This window comes from Trachurus trachurus (genome assembly GCF_905171665.1).
Source record: "Trachurus trachurus genome assembly, chromosome: 15".
NCBI classification, from domain to species: domain Eukaryota; kingdom Metazoa; phylum Chordata; class Actinopteri; order Carangiformes; family Carangidae; genus Trachurus; species Trachurus trachurus.
The window spans coordinates 3,578,204-3,595,654 of record NC_139906.1 but is presented as its reverse complement, the minus strand read 5'-3'; the positions used below and the strand labels follow the sequence as shown (position 1 = coordinate 3,595,654).

At 47.5% G+C, this 17,451-nt stretch overlaps 1 protein-coding gene across 1 annotated transcript in view; it reads left to right on the top strand.

The window, feature by feature from the left end:
* Positions 1–212: 212 nt before the first annotated feature.
* Positions 213–17,451, top strand: part of cdh5 (cadherin 5) — a 194,248-nt gene continuing 177,009 nt past the window's right edge. The window contains exons 1-5 of the mRNA XM_083987751.1: positions 213–373; positions 599–878; positions 1,918–2,040; positions 7,738–7,905; positions 7,990–8,171. Coding sequence (XP_083843877.1) covers positions 215–373; positions 599–878; positions 1,918–2,040; positions 7,738–7,905; positions 7,990–8,171 — 912 coding nt within the window. The 5' untranslated portion in view covers positions 213–214. The remainder of the gene's footprint in view (positions 374–598; positions 879–1,917; positions 2,041–7,737; positions 7,906–7,989; positions 8,172–17,451) is intronic.

Genomic DNA, 17,451 nt, shown 5'->3' with positions numbered 1-17,451 from the left:
AATTTCTTGGAGATGGAGTTGATGTGAGATTTGAATGATAGCTGCGAGTCGATATTTGAATTCCTAATGCTCTTCCTCCTCTCCCTCCTCTTCCTTCCTTTAGACGATGGCTCGGCTGCAGCTCTGGACCTCGGGGCTCGCGGCCTTCTCCTTCTCCTTCTCCTTCTCCTTCTTCTCCGTCGTTCTGCTGGCAGCCTCGGCGGCGGCGGCGGTGATGGTGGTTGAGGTTGAGACCGGACTCGGAGGCGACAACAACAACATCGTGAGGAAGGAGTCGTATCCCGTCCTGTCCCGGCAGAAGAGAGAATGGCTCTGGAACTCGCTCTACGTGCTGGAGGAGAAAAACTTCCCCGTCCCAGAAAAGATCGGCCAAGTAAGTGAACGCCGAGGTTTCGACCTGTGGGATTTTGCTCCACTTCCCATGGCCGAGCCGCCGCAGTTTAGTCTTAAAGCGTTTATTTCTGTCGTTGGCATTCAGTTTGATCGTGTGGCGGGAGCAGAATCTGGGGCAGCGACTTGTTGAAAACAACTCCTCTGTGAATGTGTGAATGATTTTTTATCCAGATCACTCAGATCCTCTTTCCTTTTACAACAACAGCTGAAGTCCAGCGTAGAGGCAAGGGGGAAGAAGACGTTCACAATCGAGGGTGAAGGTGCGAACGACATCTTCATTGTGAACGACCTGGGAGACCTGTTCGTCACCAGGAGACTGGACCGGGAGACGAAGAGCGAGTACCACATGACGGCCAAGATGTACGACAACAACAGGCTGATGGAGAAACCCGGGGAGTTCGTGGTGGTAGTGAACGACGTCAACGACAACGTGCCCGCTTTCAACATGACGTTCAGCACAAACATCATGGAGAGGTCGGCCAAAGGTGAGTGAGGTCGAGGCGTTTCCATTACCCCTTCAAATGCGCAAAACCTAAATATCGAAATGAAAAACTGGTAATGGAAACTACTACATTTCTAAAAAAAACTCTCAAATATCGCTACAAAGTTTTTACGCTCTCATGAGGTGGTTTTTGAGACGTATCGATACAAACGTGTATCGCAAAAGTGTAATGGAAACACTTTTTTCGCTTTTCTACACGTCACCGGCGTCACCGGAGTTGTGTGTGTCCACGCTGTGTTGGTTTATGTAACTTGAGGGGACAAATGAACCACGTGTTTTTTGTCATGCATTGCTGACCTGGGCATTGTTTCTCATTAAATTAGGAAAACCTTTCCTATTCCCCTTTTCCGTGCATGGTTGAAGGAGACTGGCTCGCATCCACGCTCCCACTCCCTCCTGAGCCAAAATGTCCACTTTAGTCGCATAAAACCAGCACGGGTGTGTGGACACAACCACCTATATTGTTGTCAGCACCTCATCAACACTGGTGTCTCTTATTTGTGGCCGCTGCCAGCGCCACACGGTCTTTGCCTTTCAGCAATCAAGCGCTGCCTTCGTCTTTGTTAAAAACAATAACAGCAACAGCTGTAGCAGTAGCAGTAGTCGCTGTACAGTCACCATAGGAACGCACTTGTAGAGAAAAACATTCAATAGAAAGATGAAGTGATTTCAGATGGAAAATATATTTTCTTGGAGATGGAGTTGATGTGAGATTTGAATGATAGCTGCGAGTCGATATTTGAATTCCTCAACTTTTTTGCTAATGCGGTTCCATCCATAAAATTAATATTCCACTTTTTAGTTGAAGGCAAAGAATCAGGTCGAGTGCAAAACAACACAGTGTTTGTATTTTTTTTCTTAATCAGAAGAAGCTCATTGAAGGAGAACCAGTTTTTAACTAAATTAAAATCAGATTGTAATGAATGTTGCATTTGTGAAATATATTACAGTGTCATCTGCATAGAGACGAATAACACAATCTTATCAACCTTAAATCTCAACCTCCTGGTGTCAATTTTCAGGAACCAAAGTGTTTACGGTGAAGGCGTACGATGCCGACGACCCCACCACTCCTAACGCCGACCTCAGGTACTCTCTGAGGCCGGAGGGCGAGACATCCGTCTTTGAGATCGCCGACAGAACGGGTGAGTTTCTGCATCTTCGTCCCTCGTCCTCCTTAACCTGTTCACGTGGACATTCGTCAATCAAAGAACCACTAAAACACTGAATAAAATTACAAGCTTACCCTCTTTTTAAAGCTGAAGATGTGCTCGACAATACTGCCCGGTTCGATTTTATCCATCGTGACCAGTTAATCCATTAGTATTGTCACGTTTCCCTGCAATGCTAATGCTAAAGTAATTCTCTGGCAGACTGGTCGCCTCAATCGAAGTCACGGGGGTGACAAGTTTTTTGTCAAATAGGAGAGACTCTAAGGTGTCACCTGATATACTATAATGATCCCTGATTGGGCAAATCTTAAGCCTACATCCAGCTGGTTGCTTTGGTTGCCTCTCCCCCAAGTAAGCAATGCAAGTCTATTTCAAATGTCCTTGTTAATTTAAGCCATCACTGATGGTTGTGGGATGTTTACTTCTGGAGTTATAAATAAAAATAACAATATAATACAGGCGGAAATAGGTAAATTCATGTTTGGATGGGTTTTGGACACTAAATATTCATCCCCCTAAATTAAATTTTCAAATGGCATTTTACTTATGTAACTGGTGTTCCTAAAAGCCATCAAGTATGTGATTGGCCCAAATAGGTTATCTGTTGGGGAAAAAAAAGATCTCACTAAAATCTTGCAGTGTGCATTTTAGCCAAATTGGACAATTTTGGATAGGTTTGGCACACTGGAGATCGCCAAGGGACACTGTTTGGAAAAACTCTATAGTGCCTCAGTAGTTTTACATATACCTAAAATTTGGTACACATGTGGACAGGGAGTGTGTAAACCATATATGTAAAATTCAACCTGTTGGTAACGCTTTATATTAAGGTCCTTGTAATAAGCATTAGTTAATAGGTAATAAGGCCCTTATAAGTGATTACAAGATGCTTATTAACATTATTATGCATTTATAAGACTATATATGTATTAATAGACTCATTATAATACAGTTAATAGCAGACTATAAGAGATTTATAATAACTTATAATAAACTTAGTTAACTGTTTGTTGATGCTTATGAACATTAATAAAATCCTTATGAGTATCTTATAATTGTTCATAATAACATTACAAACACATATATTGACTCAACTAGCCCAATCATTATGTCTTTGTTATGCCTTTATTAATCTTAAGGTCTGTGTAATAAGCGTTAGTTAATAGGTAATAAGGCTCGTATAAGTGCTTACAAGTATTAATAGTCTCATTATAATATAGTTAATAGCAGACTATAAGAGATTTATAATAACTTATAAGAAACGTGTTAACTGTTTGTTGATGCTTAAGAACATTAATAAAATCTTCATGGGTATCTTATAATTGTTCATAATAACATTACAAACACATTGAGTGTAGCCCAACCATGATGTCTTTGTCATGCCTTTATTGATCTTTTTTGTTTGATTTATTAACATTAATATATACTTTATTGCTCATCTATTATAAATCAACTATGCACTTGTTAACAGTTAACTATGTTTTTTGCAGGTACTGGATCTAAAGCGAGAACAATGTCTTATTAAGGCTGATAAATATTTTATTGTGCATTATTATGCCCTTATTATCAGTTAACTATGCACTTGTTAACAGTTAACTATGCTTTTTGCAGGTACTGGATCTAAAGCAAGAACAATGCCTTATTAAGTCTAATAAATCTTGCATAAAATGCATTTATTAATGGTTAACAATGATTTTCACAAATTCCACATCTGATAAAATGTAAAGAAAAGATTGCATAGTAATACAAATGTTTCAACAGTGAAGCCCAACATTGTTTTATTCATTGCTGTCAAGTAAAGAGACATTTTACTAAAAATGTATAAAAATAAAAATCACCAAAAACAGGTAGAAAGCACCTTTAAAACATTTAGGCATATTATACAAAACATAATTTAACTCAAAAAAGTGCAATTTTGCAAAGTGCAACATGATTTTTATACTTAAAATGTATAAAAATAAAAATAACCTAAAACAGGTGTTTGGGGAAAAAAAGCACACTTTTTTTTTTTTTAAATTCCATTGAACATTTAATTGCTGCTCTTTTGCACTCTTGTTTGCATCAAAAGCAATTCCCTCTTCCTCTTCTTCTTGCCATCATCTGAGGTTGAGGAGCTTGAGGAGAGTCTGAGGAGGGGTCGGTAGAGATTAGAGAATGAGTATAGAGGAAATTTACATCTGAGTTTTCATAATGGCATTTTATATATATATATATATATATATATATGTATATATATATAAACATAAAAATAAAAGTCTCGATATATCCTGCAATAACACTTTACAGTTGAATTTTCAAGCGTTTTAAATAGTGTTCAGTGTTTCCCCTAGAATATTTTTTAGGCCCGGTGGTACCCAAGGAAAAATCCTGAATCCTGACGCGCGTGGGACAGCACGCACCCCCCTCTATTAAATATAAAAGGAGCCCCACATCAGGGTGCAACGTTAAGTTTTTTTTCCTACTTCTACGAGTACTTCTCAAATCTACTTGCCCCATCTAATATCTTACTTGCCCTGCCTAAGAGGTTTTTTTTTTCCTGGCTGTGTGGTGCATACTTTCGCTCATGACTTATATCTTACTAAAATCCTTCCTGTTGACTATATACAACACTACACAACACTTCTTTCTTCGGAAAGCAGTATTTATCATTATTTATAATTACATTTAAATGGCAACCATTGCAGACATGTAAAATTAAATGCTATTTCAAATTATTTGACCAGTAGCAGTTACACCCTCCGTCCCCTATCTGAACAGGTGAGCCACCTGTTTAATGCCCGATCACAGTTGAAATTTTGAACTGAAGGGCCTTTTAATGGCTAAAAACATTAACCTGGACAACATTTTAACAGATAGCTGGCTCCTCCAATCAGATTTTGCATTCACATGTTGCAGTGGACAGTGGACAATTTAGCTTCAGTATTAATTCAGTATCTAAAAATAATAATATTAGAAAGGAGCAATTTGAAGAAAAAAAAAAGATTTTTAAGATGAAAATGTTGGCCTTTTGAAAAGTATGTCCATCTATATGCTCTCAATCAAAGTCCTTCTCATATTATAACGTCTCTGTCTCAATACTTGGTTGTGGCCATTTGACTTGAACTACTGGATAGCTCCCATTGACATTGAAATAACAGGGAAACAGCCAATCATCTAACAGCTGTGTAGTTCGGTTGAAGCACCGTCTCCACGTGTTTATTGACAACAGGGTTATAAAAAGGACACGTTAGCTCGTCGGTATGGTAACGGTAACAGGTGATCGTTACTGTGTGCGTCTGCCCCGAGTCAGCGGCGGCGTTAATGAAGCAGCGTCAGGCCGCTCACCGTCACTGAAACGCTCCGTGAAATCGCCGATTAAATACGACGAGCCGCGAGCGACGTACAGCCTGTCTCACCCATAATACATCCATGGTCTCACCTGGTAGAGCACCCGCTGCAGCAACTCAGTTCGATTTCACCTGACAGTCCCTTTGCTCCGCGCCAATCCCTCCTCTCACTCTCTCCCCCCCCTCCCCTGTCTCTCTCGCATGACGCGCGTGCGGCGTCTGTCACCGGCGATATTTTTTCTTTTTTCCAAGGCACCGTAGTTTACTTGCTACAAACCTCAACATCCCATAATATGCTCGCACACTCGCATCATTACTAGGCAGCGAAGCAGGTTGACTCGCGTTGCAGAACAGCGCTGCACAGAGCCCCCTAAACAGAAATGATTATTGATTTCTGAATGAATGTCGCTAATTTTTGCCATATTAATTTTTTTTTTTTGGCCTGGCGGGGGCTCTCGTTGGCCTGGCGGCCCGCCAGGCCTGTACAATGGTAGGGGAAACACTGGTGTTAATGTAGCACATTTCATTAAACTCAAATGACTGTGCTGAATGTACACAGCAGTAAGTAGGCTATCATGTACAGAAAAGTGTCAAGAACATATCAGACAGTGCACAACGAAAGAGAGAAGTTATATATTTCGACAATGTACACTGTATGTATATACGCCTAGCTGGAGACAAAATAAACTACATTATGTTAATATAAAAACTTTCTCAGTGATACACAGAGAAGCGCTTCCGTAGGGCAGCAACAGTCATGAGGCGGCTAGGTCTACACTAGCTTCGGCTAACGTTAGCTATGCATGTTTGAGTTTGTACTAACTAGTTAGCAGCAGTTAAACTTACCAGAAGAGTCATCCTCCGTCTCACAACGCTTCCTCTTGTCAGCTGCTTCTTTTCGAAGCCCAGAATGGGTTTGAATTCTATTCGGGGGCAAAAATGTTGGGCAACTACCTCCATCTTACCCAATACATCCATGCATCTTACCCATGGGCATGTGTTAAGCTATCAGCTGCTAGCTTAAACCGGAACTTCCGGTTTTACTGTTTGCCTTCAAAATAAAAGCGAAAGAGGTAGACGAATCACTCAACAGCATAGACTGTACACAGACTGAGAAAAAGCAGAAAAGAAGCGGTCCCTCAAAAACACTGGAAGGAGGAGGAAGAAAAAAAAAGTGACTTTGCCAGACACACAAAACAAACTCAGAAAACTGATTTTTGAGAAGAAACTGTGCAGGAGTTTCTCTACAAGTCTGCTCTTCTCCTCCGACGCACTTTTCTGAAAACCAAAATCAAATGCATAATAAAAGATTTATCAACCTTAATAAGACATTGTTCTCGCTTTAGATCCAGTACCTGCAAAAAGCATAGTTAACTGTTAACAAGTGCATAGTTAACTTATAATAGATGAGCAATAAAGTACCTATATATTAATGTTAATAAATCAAACAAAAAAAACATAAAGGCATGTCAAAGACATCATGGTTGGGCTAGATTGATACTCATGAAGATTTTATTAATGTTCTTAAGCATCAACAAACAGTTAACAAGTTTCTTATAAGTTATTATAAATCTCTTATAGTCTGCTATTAACTATATTATAATGAGACTATTAATACTTGTAAGCACTTATAAGAGCCTTATTACCTATTAACTAACGCTTATTACACAGACCTTAAGATTAATAAAGGCATAACAAAGACATAATGATTGGGCTAGTTGAGTCAATATATGTGTTTGTAATGTTATTATGAACAATTATAAGATACTCATAAGGATCTTATTAATGTTCATAAGCATCAACAAACAGTTAACTAAGTTTATTATAAGTTATTATAAATCTCTTATAGTCTGCTATTAACTGTATTATAATGAGTCTATTAATACATATATAGTCTTATAAATGCATAATAATGTTAATAAGCATCTTGTAATCACTTATAAGGGCCTTATTACCTATTAACTAATGCTTATTACAAGGACCTTAATATAAAGCGTTACCAACCTGTTTTATAATTAGAATTTTGACATATCACCTTGTCACCAAAAATTTCAAACTTGTTTTTTTTTTTTTCAAAAAAAATATTATTTTCAGAAGCCCAATTTTTTATGGAATGACTCAATTCAATATTTTATAGATATAGATGTAAAGGGACAAAAGTTTTCTTTCATTTAAGCCATAAACCATAGTTGTGGGATTAGTACTTCTGTAGGTATAAAGCTTTAATTGCAGTGATACAAAAACAGGCGGAAATTGCCAAAAATGGCCTCTGCATGAAGAGGTTAATTTACGATATGAACTGTGAGAAGGAAAGCTGATGTCTTAACCTTCCTCGTTGTCTCAGGTGAAATCACCTTCAAGCGCGGGGAACTGGACCGGGAAACCCAGGGGCGTTATGTGGTGGTGGTTCAAGCTCGAGACATGCCGGACATGCTGACCGGCGCCACGGCTACCACCACCGTCACCATCAACATCCAAGACGTCAACGACAACCCGGTGTCTTTCTCTCAACGTAAGAAGTAAAAGGAAAAAAAGAAAATACTTCATATTCCTTTAGGTTTATTTATTTTTTAAACTTTTAAACGTGTCTCTGCAGACCGGTACGAGCTGCAGGTCAGAGAGGACATGAAGCTGAACGAGGAGATGGGAACTCTGCAGCTGGAGGACAAAGACGAGAAGCAGAACAAAAGGCCCACGTTCATCATCCCACAGGAATACCGCCAGATATTCGATGTCGCGTTGGACAACGACAGCAACGGGGTACTCAAACTCAAAAAGGTAAGACCTCTGGTTTTTAAAAAGAAAACAAATCAGCCATGTTTTACCACACACAGAGGCTGGAATTAAAGTTTATTTTTTATATAACCCTTGTGCTGCCCTCCAGGGTCAGAAAGACCCGACCCCCCCCCCCCCCCCCCCAGAGCCTCAACCAAACATCTCCTTCCCGTTGTCCCGGTGGGTCAGAAAAGCCCATCCTGAACGGTTTTACCCCAGTGTACCGCCCTAGAGGGTCAGAAATACCCTAGACAACCAAACATCTCCTTCCCGTTGTCCCGGTGGGTCAGAAAAGCCCACCCTGAACGGTTTTACCCCAGTGTACCGCCCTAGAGGGTCAGAAATACCCTAGACAACCAAGCATCTCCTTCCCGTTGTCCCGGTGGGTCAGAAAAGCCCATCCTGAACGGTTTTACCCCAGTGTACCGCCCTATGGGGTCAGAAATACCCTAGACAACCAAACATCTCCTTCCCGTTGTCCCGGTGGGTCAGAAAAGCCCATCCTGAACGGTTTTACCCCAGTGTACCGCCCTAGGGGGTCAGAAATACCCTAGACAACCAAACATCTCCTTCCCGTTGTCCCGGTGGGTCAGAAAAGCCCATCCTGAACGGTTTTACCCCAGTGTACCGCCCTAGGGGGTCAGAAATACCCTAGACAACCAAGCATCTCCTTCCCGTTGTCCCGGTGGGTCAGAAAAGCCCATCCTTCCTGAACGGTTTTACCCCAGTGTACCGCCCTAGGGGGTCAGAAATACCCTAGACAACCAAACATCTCCTTCCCGTTGTCCCGGTGGGTCAGAAAAGCCCATCCTGAACGGTTTTACCCCAGTGTACCGCCCTAGGGGGTCAGAAATACCCTAGACAACCAAACATCTCCTTCCCGTTGTCCCGGTGGGTCAGAAAAGCCCATCCTGAACGGTTTTACCCCAGTGTACCGCCCTAGAGGGTCAGAAATACCCCAGACAACCAAACATCTCCTTCCCGTTGTCCCGGTGGGTCAGAAAAGCCCACCCTGAACGGTTTTACCCCAGTGTACCGCCCTAGAGGGTCAGAAATACCCTAGACAACCAAGCATCTCCTTCCCGTTGTCCCGGTGGGTCAGAAAAGCCCATCCTGAACGGTTTTACCCCAGTGTACCGCCCTATGGGGTCAGAAATACCCTAGACAACCAAACATCTCCTTCCCGTTGTCCCGGTGGGTCAGAAAAGCCCATCCTGAACGGTTTTACCCCAGTGTACCGCCCTAGGGGGTCAGAAATACCCTAGACAACCAAACATCTCCTTCCCGTTGTCCCGGTGGGTCAGAAAAGCCCATCCTGAACGGTTTTACCCCAGTGTACCGCCCTAGAGGGTCAGAAATACCCTAGACAACCAAGCATCTCCTTCCCGTTGTCCCGGTGGGTCAGAAAAGCCCATCCTGAACGGTTTTACCCCAGTGTACCGCCCTAGGGGGTCAGAAATACCCTAGACAACCAAACATCTCCTTCCCGTTGTCCCGGTGGGTCAGAAAAGCCCATCCTGAACGGTTTTACCCCAGTGTACCGCCCTAGGGGGTCAGAAATACCCGTGTCTGTCAGTCTGTGTCTCTGTGTGTCTCAGCAGTTAGCAGCAGCAGGAGCAGCAGCGGCCTGCTGTGTGTGTATCCCCCTCCCCCTTCCCTTCTCTTTCTCTCACTCCACGTCCCCGCGCTTCTGTGTCTCTGTGTGTGTCTGTCAGTCTGTGTCTCTGTGTGTCTCAGCAGTTAGCAGCAGCAGCAGCAGCAGCAGCAGCAGCAGCAGCGGCCTGCTGTGTGTGTATCCCCCTCCCCCTTCCCTTCTCTTTCTCTCACTCCACGTCCCCGCGCTTCTGTGTCTCTGTGTGTGTCTGTCAGTCTGTGTCTCTGTGTGTCTCAGCAGTTAGCAGCAGCAGCAGCAGCAGCGGCCTGCTGTGTGTGTATCCCCCTCCCCCCTTCCCTTGTCTTTCTCTCACTCCATGTAATGTCGGATCTTGGATACTATATAAGAAGAAGAAGAAGAAGAAGAAGAAGAAGAAGAAGAAGAAGAAGACAAATACAGGCTGACCATCCATCCCCTGACACAGTGTACTGCAAGACCCCAGCTGGTTTGTTTTTTGTCCCCGGGGGAAAACAACAAAGATGACTGACGGTGAGTGTCTCATACTGTATGACACATCATGTTTTAGTTTTTAATTTTTTTTCTAACACAAAAAAAAGAAATCAACAGTTTTGTCATGCTCTCCTGATATTAATTTTTTTTTCATCTTATTCTTTGTGCGTGTGCGTGTGTGGGTTGCTTCTCTACAGCGGACCGGATCCCTAAGGAGTGCCAGCCGGAGCTGAAAGAGGAGGAGGAGGAGGACAAGATCTTATTCCGTTTCAGAGGGTTAGCGTCTCCAGACACACCGAGCACGGCCCGCGAGGCCGACCAAGTGTTTGTGGACAAGGAAGACACTTTCATGCCCGCCGAGACCTGCGCCCGATTCCTAGAGCACGTGAGATACGCGGTGCTTCTGCTGCTCAGCTTTTCAGCAAACGCGGTGTGGCTGAACGAATGCGGCGCCTGTCTCCTGGGCCAACCGAGCGGTGAACAACACGCCTGCCTGAAAGACGTGCCGAGCGATTATTTCGCCACGAACCACGAGGCCATTCTCAACCACCTGTGGAACGAGAACTTTATCCACACGATTCGAAGCTACCTCTTCCTGAAGCGGATACTGTGCTCGCGGGGCAAAATCGCAGGAGCGGTGGAGGCCACGCTCGCCACGCTCAGACGGTCCGGCCGCTACGCGATGACCGCGATCCGGGAATCCTACATACGTGCACGCGAGGTTCCCGAGGACGACCAGGGCCTTTTGGAACAACGCTTGATCGTACACACCTGGAGGCTCAACAACAAACACCGGCAACAACCCCGTGATTCGCGCTGCACTTAGTCTACACACTCTTTGTTTCATTGTTTCATTTCAAGTCATTGCATTATTCTTTTCTTTTTTTTCCTTTTCTTTTCTTGTGAGTTTTGAGTACCACAGTGTAGATGCTTTGTTTTTTTACCGCCTGTAGCCCGCTTTGTCCAGCCAACAGTGATCTGTGATTTGTGTAAGACTTGCAATAAAAATCTTTGGAGTGAAAAATCAGAACAAACAGCCTATTGTAATGCAATCGTTTCCACCAAATATATGTAGTTATATAGGCTAATATATAATTATATATAATTCAGCAATAAATATTCGATGTTTCAATTTGATTTCGAATCGTGTGGCCCTTCACTCACTTTATCGGAGTCAGTGTGGCCCTCTGGAAAAAAATAATTGCCCACCCCCGGGTTAGAGGCAGCAGCAGCGGCAGCAGCCTGCTGTGTGTGTGTGTGTGTGTGTGTGTGTGTGTGTGTGTGTGTGTGTGTGTGTGTGTGTGTGTGTGTGTGTGTGTGTGTGTGTGTGTGTGTGTGTGTGTATCTCACACATTTCCCTCTGGCTCTGCCTCTGCCTCTGCCTCTGCCTCTGCCTCTGCCTCTGCCTCTGGCTCTGGCTCTGCCTCTGCCTCTGCCTCTGCCTCTGGCTCAGAGTCTGTCTGCCGTCACTCATGTGGCTGTGGAGGTGGTGATCCGGTCTAAGGTGTTGCACTCCTTGTTAGTGGCTTGCTGACAGGTGTATAAACAGTTGATGACAGAGTGTGAACAAAAAAAAAGGATGCACCAAGAAAAACAAATAGACACAACACATTTTAGGAAAAGGTCTTTATTTCTCTTCCGACACATTCCCCTTGGCCTACAGAAACCATACGGTCCCAACATATACACAATTAGCCCGCATTTAGCCTAGATCGATATGGAAAACACCCATGTCTACTGTCTCCTCTGACCTATGGCAGTGTGGGTCTCTCACTCCATGTCCCCGCGCTTCTGTGTCCCTGTGTGTGTGTGTCTGTCAGTCTGTGTCTCTGCGTGTCTCAGCAGCAGCAGCAGCAGCAGCAGCAGCAGCAGCAGCAGCAGCAGCAGCCTGCTGTGTGTGTATCCCCCTCCCCCTTCCCTTCTCTTTCTCTCACTCCATGTCCCTGCGCTTCTGTGTCCCTGTGTGTGTGTGTGTCTGTCAGTCTGTGTCTCTGCGTGTCTCAGCAGCAGCAGCAGCAGCAGCAGCAGCAGCAGCAGCAGCAGCAGCAGCAGCAGCGGCCTGCTGTGTGTGTATCCCCCTCCCCCTTCCCTTGTCTTTCTCTCACTCCATGTCCCTGCGCTTCTGTGTCTCTGTGTGTGTGTGTGTCAGTCTGTGTCTCTGTGTGTCTCAGCAGCAGCAGCGGCCTGCTGTGTGTGTATCCCCCCTCCCCCTTCCCTTGTCTTTCTCTCACTCCATGTCCCTGCGCTTCTGTGTCTCTGTGTGTGTGTGTGTCAGTCTGTGTCTCTGTGTGTCTCAGCAGCAGCAGCGGCCTGCTGTGTGTGTATCCCCCCTCCCCCTTCCCTTGTCTTTCTCTCACTCCATGTCCCTGCGCTTCTGTGTCCCTGTGTGTGTGTGCGTGTCTGTCAGTCTGTGTCTCTGCGTGTCTCAGCAGCAGCAGCAGCAGCAGCAGCGGCCTGCTGTGTGTGTATCCCCCCTCCCCCTTCCCTTGTCTTTCTCTCACTCCACGTCCCTGCGCTTCTGTGTCTCTGTGTGTGTGTGTCAGTCTGTGTCTCTGTGTGTCTCAGCAGCAGCAGCGGCCTGCTGTGTGTGTATCCCCCTCCCCCTTCCCTTCTCTTTCTCTCACTCCATGTCCCTGCGCTTCTGTGTCCCTGTGTGTGTGTGTGTGTGTGTGTGTGTGTGTGTGTGTGTGTGTGTGTGTGTCTTGCAGTCTGTGTCTCTGCGTGTCTCAGCAGCAGCAGCAGCAGCAGCAGCGGCCTGCTGTGTGTGTATCCCCCTCCCCCTTCCCTTGTCTTTCTCTCACTCCACGTCCCTGCGCTTCTGTGTCTCTGTGTGTGTGTGTCAGTCTGTGTCTCTGTGTGTCTCAGCAGCAGCAGCGGCCTGCTGTGTGTGTATCCCCCTCCCCCTTCCCTTCTCTTTCTCTCACTCCATGTCCCTGCGCTTCTGTGTCCCTGTGTGTGTGTGTGTGTGTGTGTGTCTTGCAGTCTGTGTCTCTGCGTGTCTCAGCAGCAGCAGCAGCAGCAGCAGCGGCCTGCTGTGTGTGTATCCCCCTCCCCCTTCCCTTCTCTTTCTCTCACTCCATGTCCCTGCGCTTCTGTGTCCCTGTGTGTGTGTGTGTGTGTGTGTGTGTGTGTGTGTGTGTGTGTGTGTGTGTGTGTGTGTGTGTGTGTGTGTGTCTTGCAGTCTGTGTCTCTGCGTGTCTCAGCAGCAGCAGCAGCAGCAGCAGCTCTCACTGCACGTCCCTGCGCTTCTGTGGGTCTGCGTGTCTGTGTCTCTGTGTGTCTCAGCAGCGGTTGCCTCTGCCTCTGCCTCTGCCTCTGCCTCTGCCTCTGCCTCTGCCTCTGCGTCTGTCTGCCGTCACTCATGTGGCTGTGGAGGTGGTGATCCGGTCTAAGGTGTTTCACTCCCTGCTAGTGGCTTGCTGACAGGTGTATAAACAATTGATGACAGAGTGTGAACAAAAAAAGGATGCACCGAGAAAAACAAATAGACACAACACATTTTAGGAAAAGGTCTTTATTTCTCTTCCGACACATTCCCCTTGGCCTACAGAAACCATACGGTCCCAACATATACACAATTAGCCCGCATTTAGCCTAGATCGATATGGAAAACACCCGTGTCTACTGTACACACACACACACACACACACACACACACACACACACACACACACACACACACACACACACACACACACACACACACACCCTCTCTGACTTCGGGGAATTCCGGAGGCTTGTAGCCCTGCAGGCTGGGAACGCTGGGAGCAAACCGCTGGACTGGTGAGAGGAGGTGGATCCGAGCACGTGTGTATGACAGAGAGAGAGAGAGAGAGAGAGAGAGAGAGAGAGAGAGAGAGAGAGAGAGAGAGAGAGAGAGAGAGAGAGAGCAGCAGCAGCAGCAGCAGCGGCCTGATGTGTGTGTATCCCCCTCCCCTTCTCTTTCTCTCACTCCATGTCCCTGCGCTTCTGTGAGTCTGCGTGTCTGTGTCTCTGTGTGTCTCGGCAGTTAGAGGCGGCGGCAGCGGCAGCAGCAGCAGCGGCCTGCCGTGTGTGTATGTCACACATTCCCTTCCCTCGCCCCCCTCCCCTTCTCTTTCTCTCACTGCACGTCCCCGCGTCTGCGTGTCTGTGTGTCTCAGCGGTTAGAGGCAGCTGTCTCCTTCTCTGCCTCTGTCTCTTGCTCAGAGTCACTCGTGTGGCTGTGGAGGTGGTGATCCGGTCTAAGGTGTTTCACTCCCTGCTAGTGGCTTGCTGACAGGTGCATAAACAGTTGATGACAGAGTGTGAACAAAAAAAAGGATTCACCAAGAAAAACAAATAGACACAACACATTTTAGGAAAAGGTCTTTATTTCTCTTCCGACACATTCCCCTTGGCCTACAGAAACCATACGGTCCCAACAGATACACAATTAGCCCGCATTTAGCCTAGATCGATATGGAAAACACCCATGTCTACTGTACACACACACACACACACACACACACACACACACACACACACACACACACACACACACACACACACACTCTCTGACTTCGGGGAATTCCGGAGGCTTGTAGCCCTGCAGGCTGGGAACGCTGGGAGCAAACTGCTGGACCGGTGAGAGGAGGTGGATCCGTGCACGTGTGTATGACAGAGAGAGAGAGAGAGAGAGAGAGAGAGAGAGAGAGAGAGAGAGAGAGAGAGAGAGAGAGAGAGAGAGAGAGAGAGAGAGAGAGAGAACGCACCGGAGGGGCCGGGGAGCACAACACAGGGATGCAGCAGGTGCCGGCAGGGTTCATACTGAAACAAAGGAGAAGAAGAAGAAGAAGAAGAAGAAGAAGAAGAAGAAGAAGAAGAAGAAGAAAAAATAAGTCACAAAGTGTTTTTCATTGTTACAGTTTTATCATCATCATCATCATCATCATCACCATCATCATCACCATCATCTTCAGGTTTCTATCTAAACAGAGGCTCGACTCGACATGTGTCCATCGACTCAACAGTTGCGCCGTACCCAGCTACATTCTGGCAGCGTTCAGTGCTGTACAACCGAGCAAAGAAACAAAACAAAACAAAACAAAACAAAATTATTTCCCCTCCTATCCTCCTATTCACCTATTCACGTGTTTGATCTTTGGAGAGGTGATGTGTTGCAGCAGCAGCAGCAGCAGCAGCGGCAGCAGCAGCAGCGGCAGCAGCAGCAGCAGCAGCAGCAGCAGCAGCAGCAGCAGCGGCGGCAGCTATGGACGAGGGTCGCACCGCTTTCCGGTATTTGAATGAACTGTTTGCGTTACCCGAGGATGAATACGATGCCGAGCAACCAGAGGACGTGTCCGAGGAGGAGGATCAGGTGGAATGTAACCCAGAGAGCGACGTGTCAACATTATCGGAAGGAGAGCAGGACCCGGTGGGACCGGAAGAGGAGGTCAGAGAAGAACAAGAAGAGGAAGAAGACGGATTGTCACCGGCACAAGTCCCGGGAGAAGACGGGAGAGATGGAGAAATGGAAATAGGGGGGACAGACGATGGACAAGTGGCAGGAGACGGAGGAGAAGAAGCGGATGGAAGACAACAAGTGGGTGGAAGAGAAGAAGCGGGTGAAGGAGCAGGAGCAGGAGGAGGAAGAGGAGGAGGAGGAGGAGGAGGAGGAGGACCAGGACCGGGACCAGGACCAGGACCGGGACCAAGACCAAGACCAAGACCGAGACAAGGAGACCGACAAGGCGGTCTAGTGGAACGAGAGAATTTTGTGTCAAAACACGGTCAAATTCGATGGTCGTGCGTACCGTACAGAGACAGAGAACGACAGGCGGGCGCTGCTGTGGCGGCTGCGGCGGCTGCGACGGCGGCCGCGGCGACGGAGGGAAACGCCGAGGCCGGACCCTCGGGTCCAACCGAATACGCGCGCGCGCACGCCCGCGATCCGGCCTCCGCGTTCGCCCTGTTCCTGACGCCCGACATAGAGAACATCATCTTGGACGCCACGAACCGGGAGGGCGTCCGCAGGTACGGACGAGAGCGCTGGAAACCCATGGACCCGGTGGGCCTGCGAGCTTTCGTGGGCCTGCTGATCTTGGCCGGGGTGTACAGGTCCCGAGGCGAGGCCACGGCCAGCCTGTGGGACGCGGAGAGCGGCAGGGCCCTGTTCCGCGCCACCATGTCGCTCAAAACCTTTCACCGCTACGCCAGACTGGTGCGGTTCGACGACCGCGAGACCAGGGCCGCGCGAAAGGCCACGGACAAACTGGCGGCCGTGAGGGAGGTGTGGGACGCGTGGGCCGAGCGACTGCCGCGCCTGTACGTGCCCGGGCCCGAGATCACGGTCGACGAGCAGCTGGTCTCGTTCAGGGGCCGCTGTCCCTTCCGCCAGTACATGCCCAACAAGCCGGCCAAATACGGCATCAAGTCCTGGGTAGCGTGCGACGCCAAAAGCAGCTACGCTTGGAAGATGCAGGTCTACACCGGGAAACCTGGGAGAGGAGAGGGAGGGGTAGGGGTAGGAGCGGGGGGAGAGGAACGAGGAGGAGGAGGAGGAGGAGGAGGAGGAGGAGGAGGAGGAGGAGAGGGAGGAGGAGGAGGAGGAGAGGGAGGAGGAGGAGGAGAGGGAGGAGGAGGAGGAGGAGGAGGAGGAGAGGGAGGAGGAGCAGGAGTAGTAGAAGAACAAGAAGAAAGAGGAAGAGGAAGAGGCTCAGGCCCAGGCAGGGGCACGGGCCCGGGCCCAGAAAAGAAGCAGGGGATGCGGGTGGTGCTCCAACTCACCGAGGGACTGAGGGATCGCAACGTGACCTGCGACAATTTCTTCACCTCTTACGAACTGGGACAGCGGCTGCTGAGCAGGAACCTGACCATGGTCGGCACGGTGCGAAGGAACAAACCCGAGCTGCCGCCCGCGCTGGTCCTGCCCTCGAGGCCGCCGCGCGGCGTGTTTTCGTCCCGGTTCGCCTTCACGCCCACCACCGCGCTGGTGTCCTACGTGTCCAAGAGAAACAAGAACGTCGTTCTCATGAGCACCAAACACACCGCGGACGAGGTCTGCGAAACCCGCCGCGACAGGAAGCCGACCATCGTGCTGGACTACAACAGCAACAAGGGAGGCGTGGATAACCTGGACAAGGTCGTGGGCACCTACAGCTGCAGGAGGATGACGGCCCGCTGGCCCCTGGTCGTCTTCTACAACATGATCGACGTCTC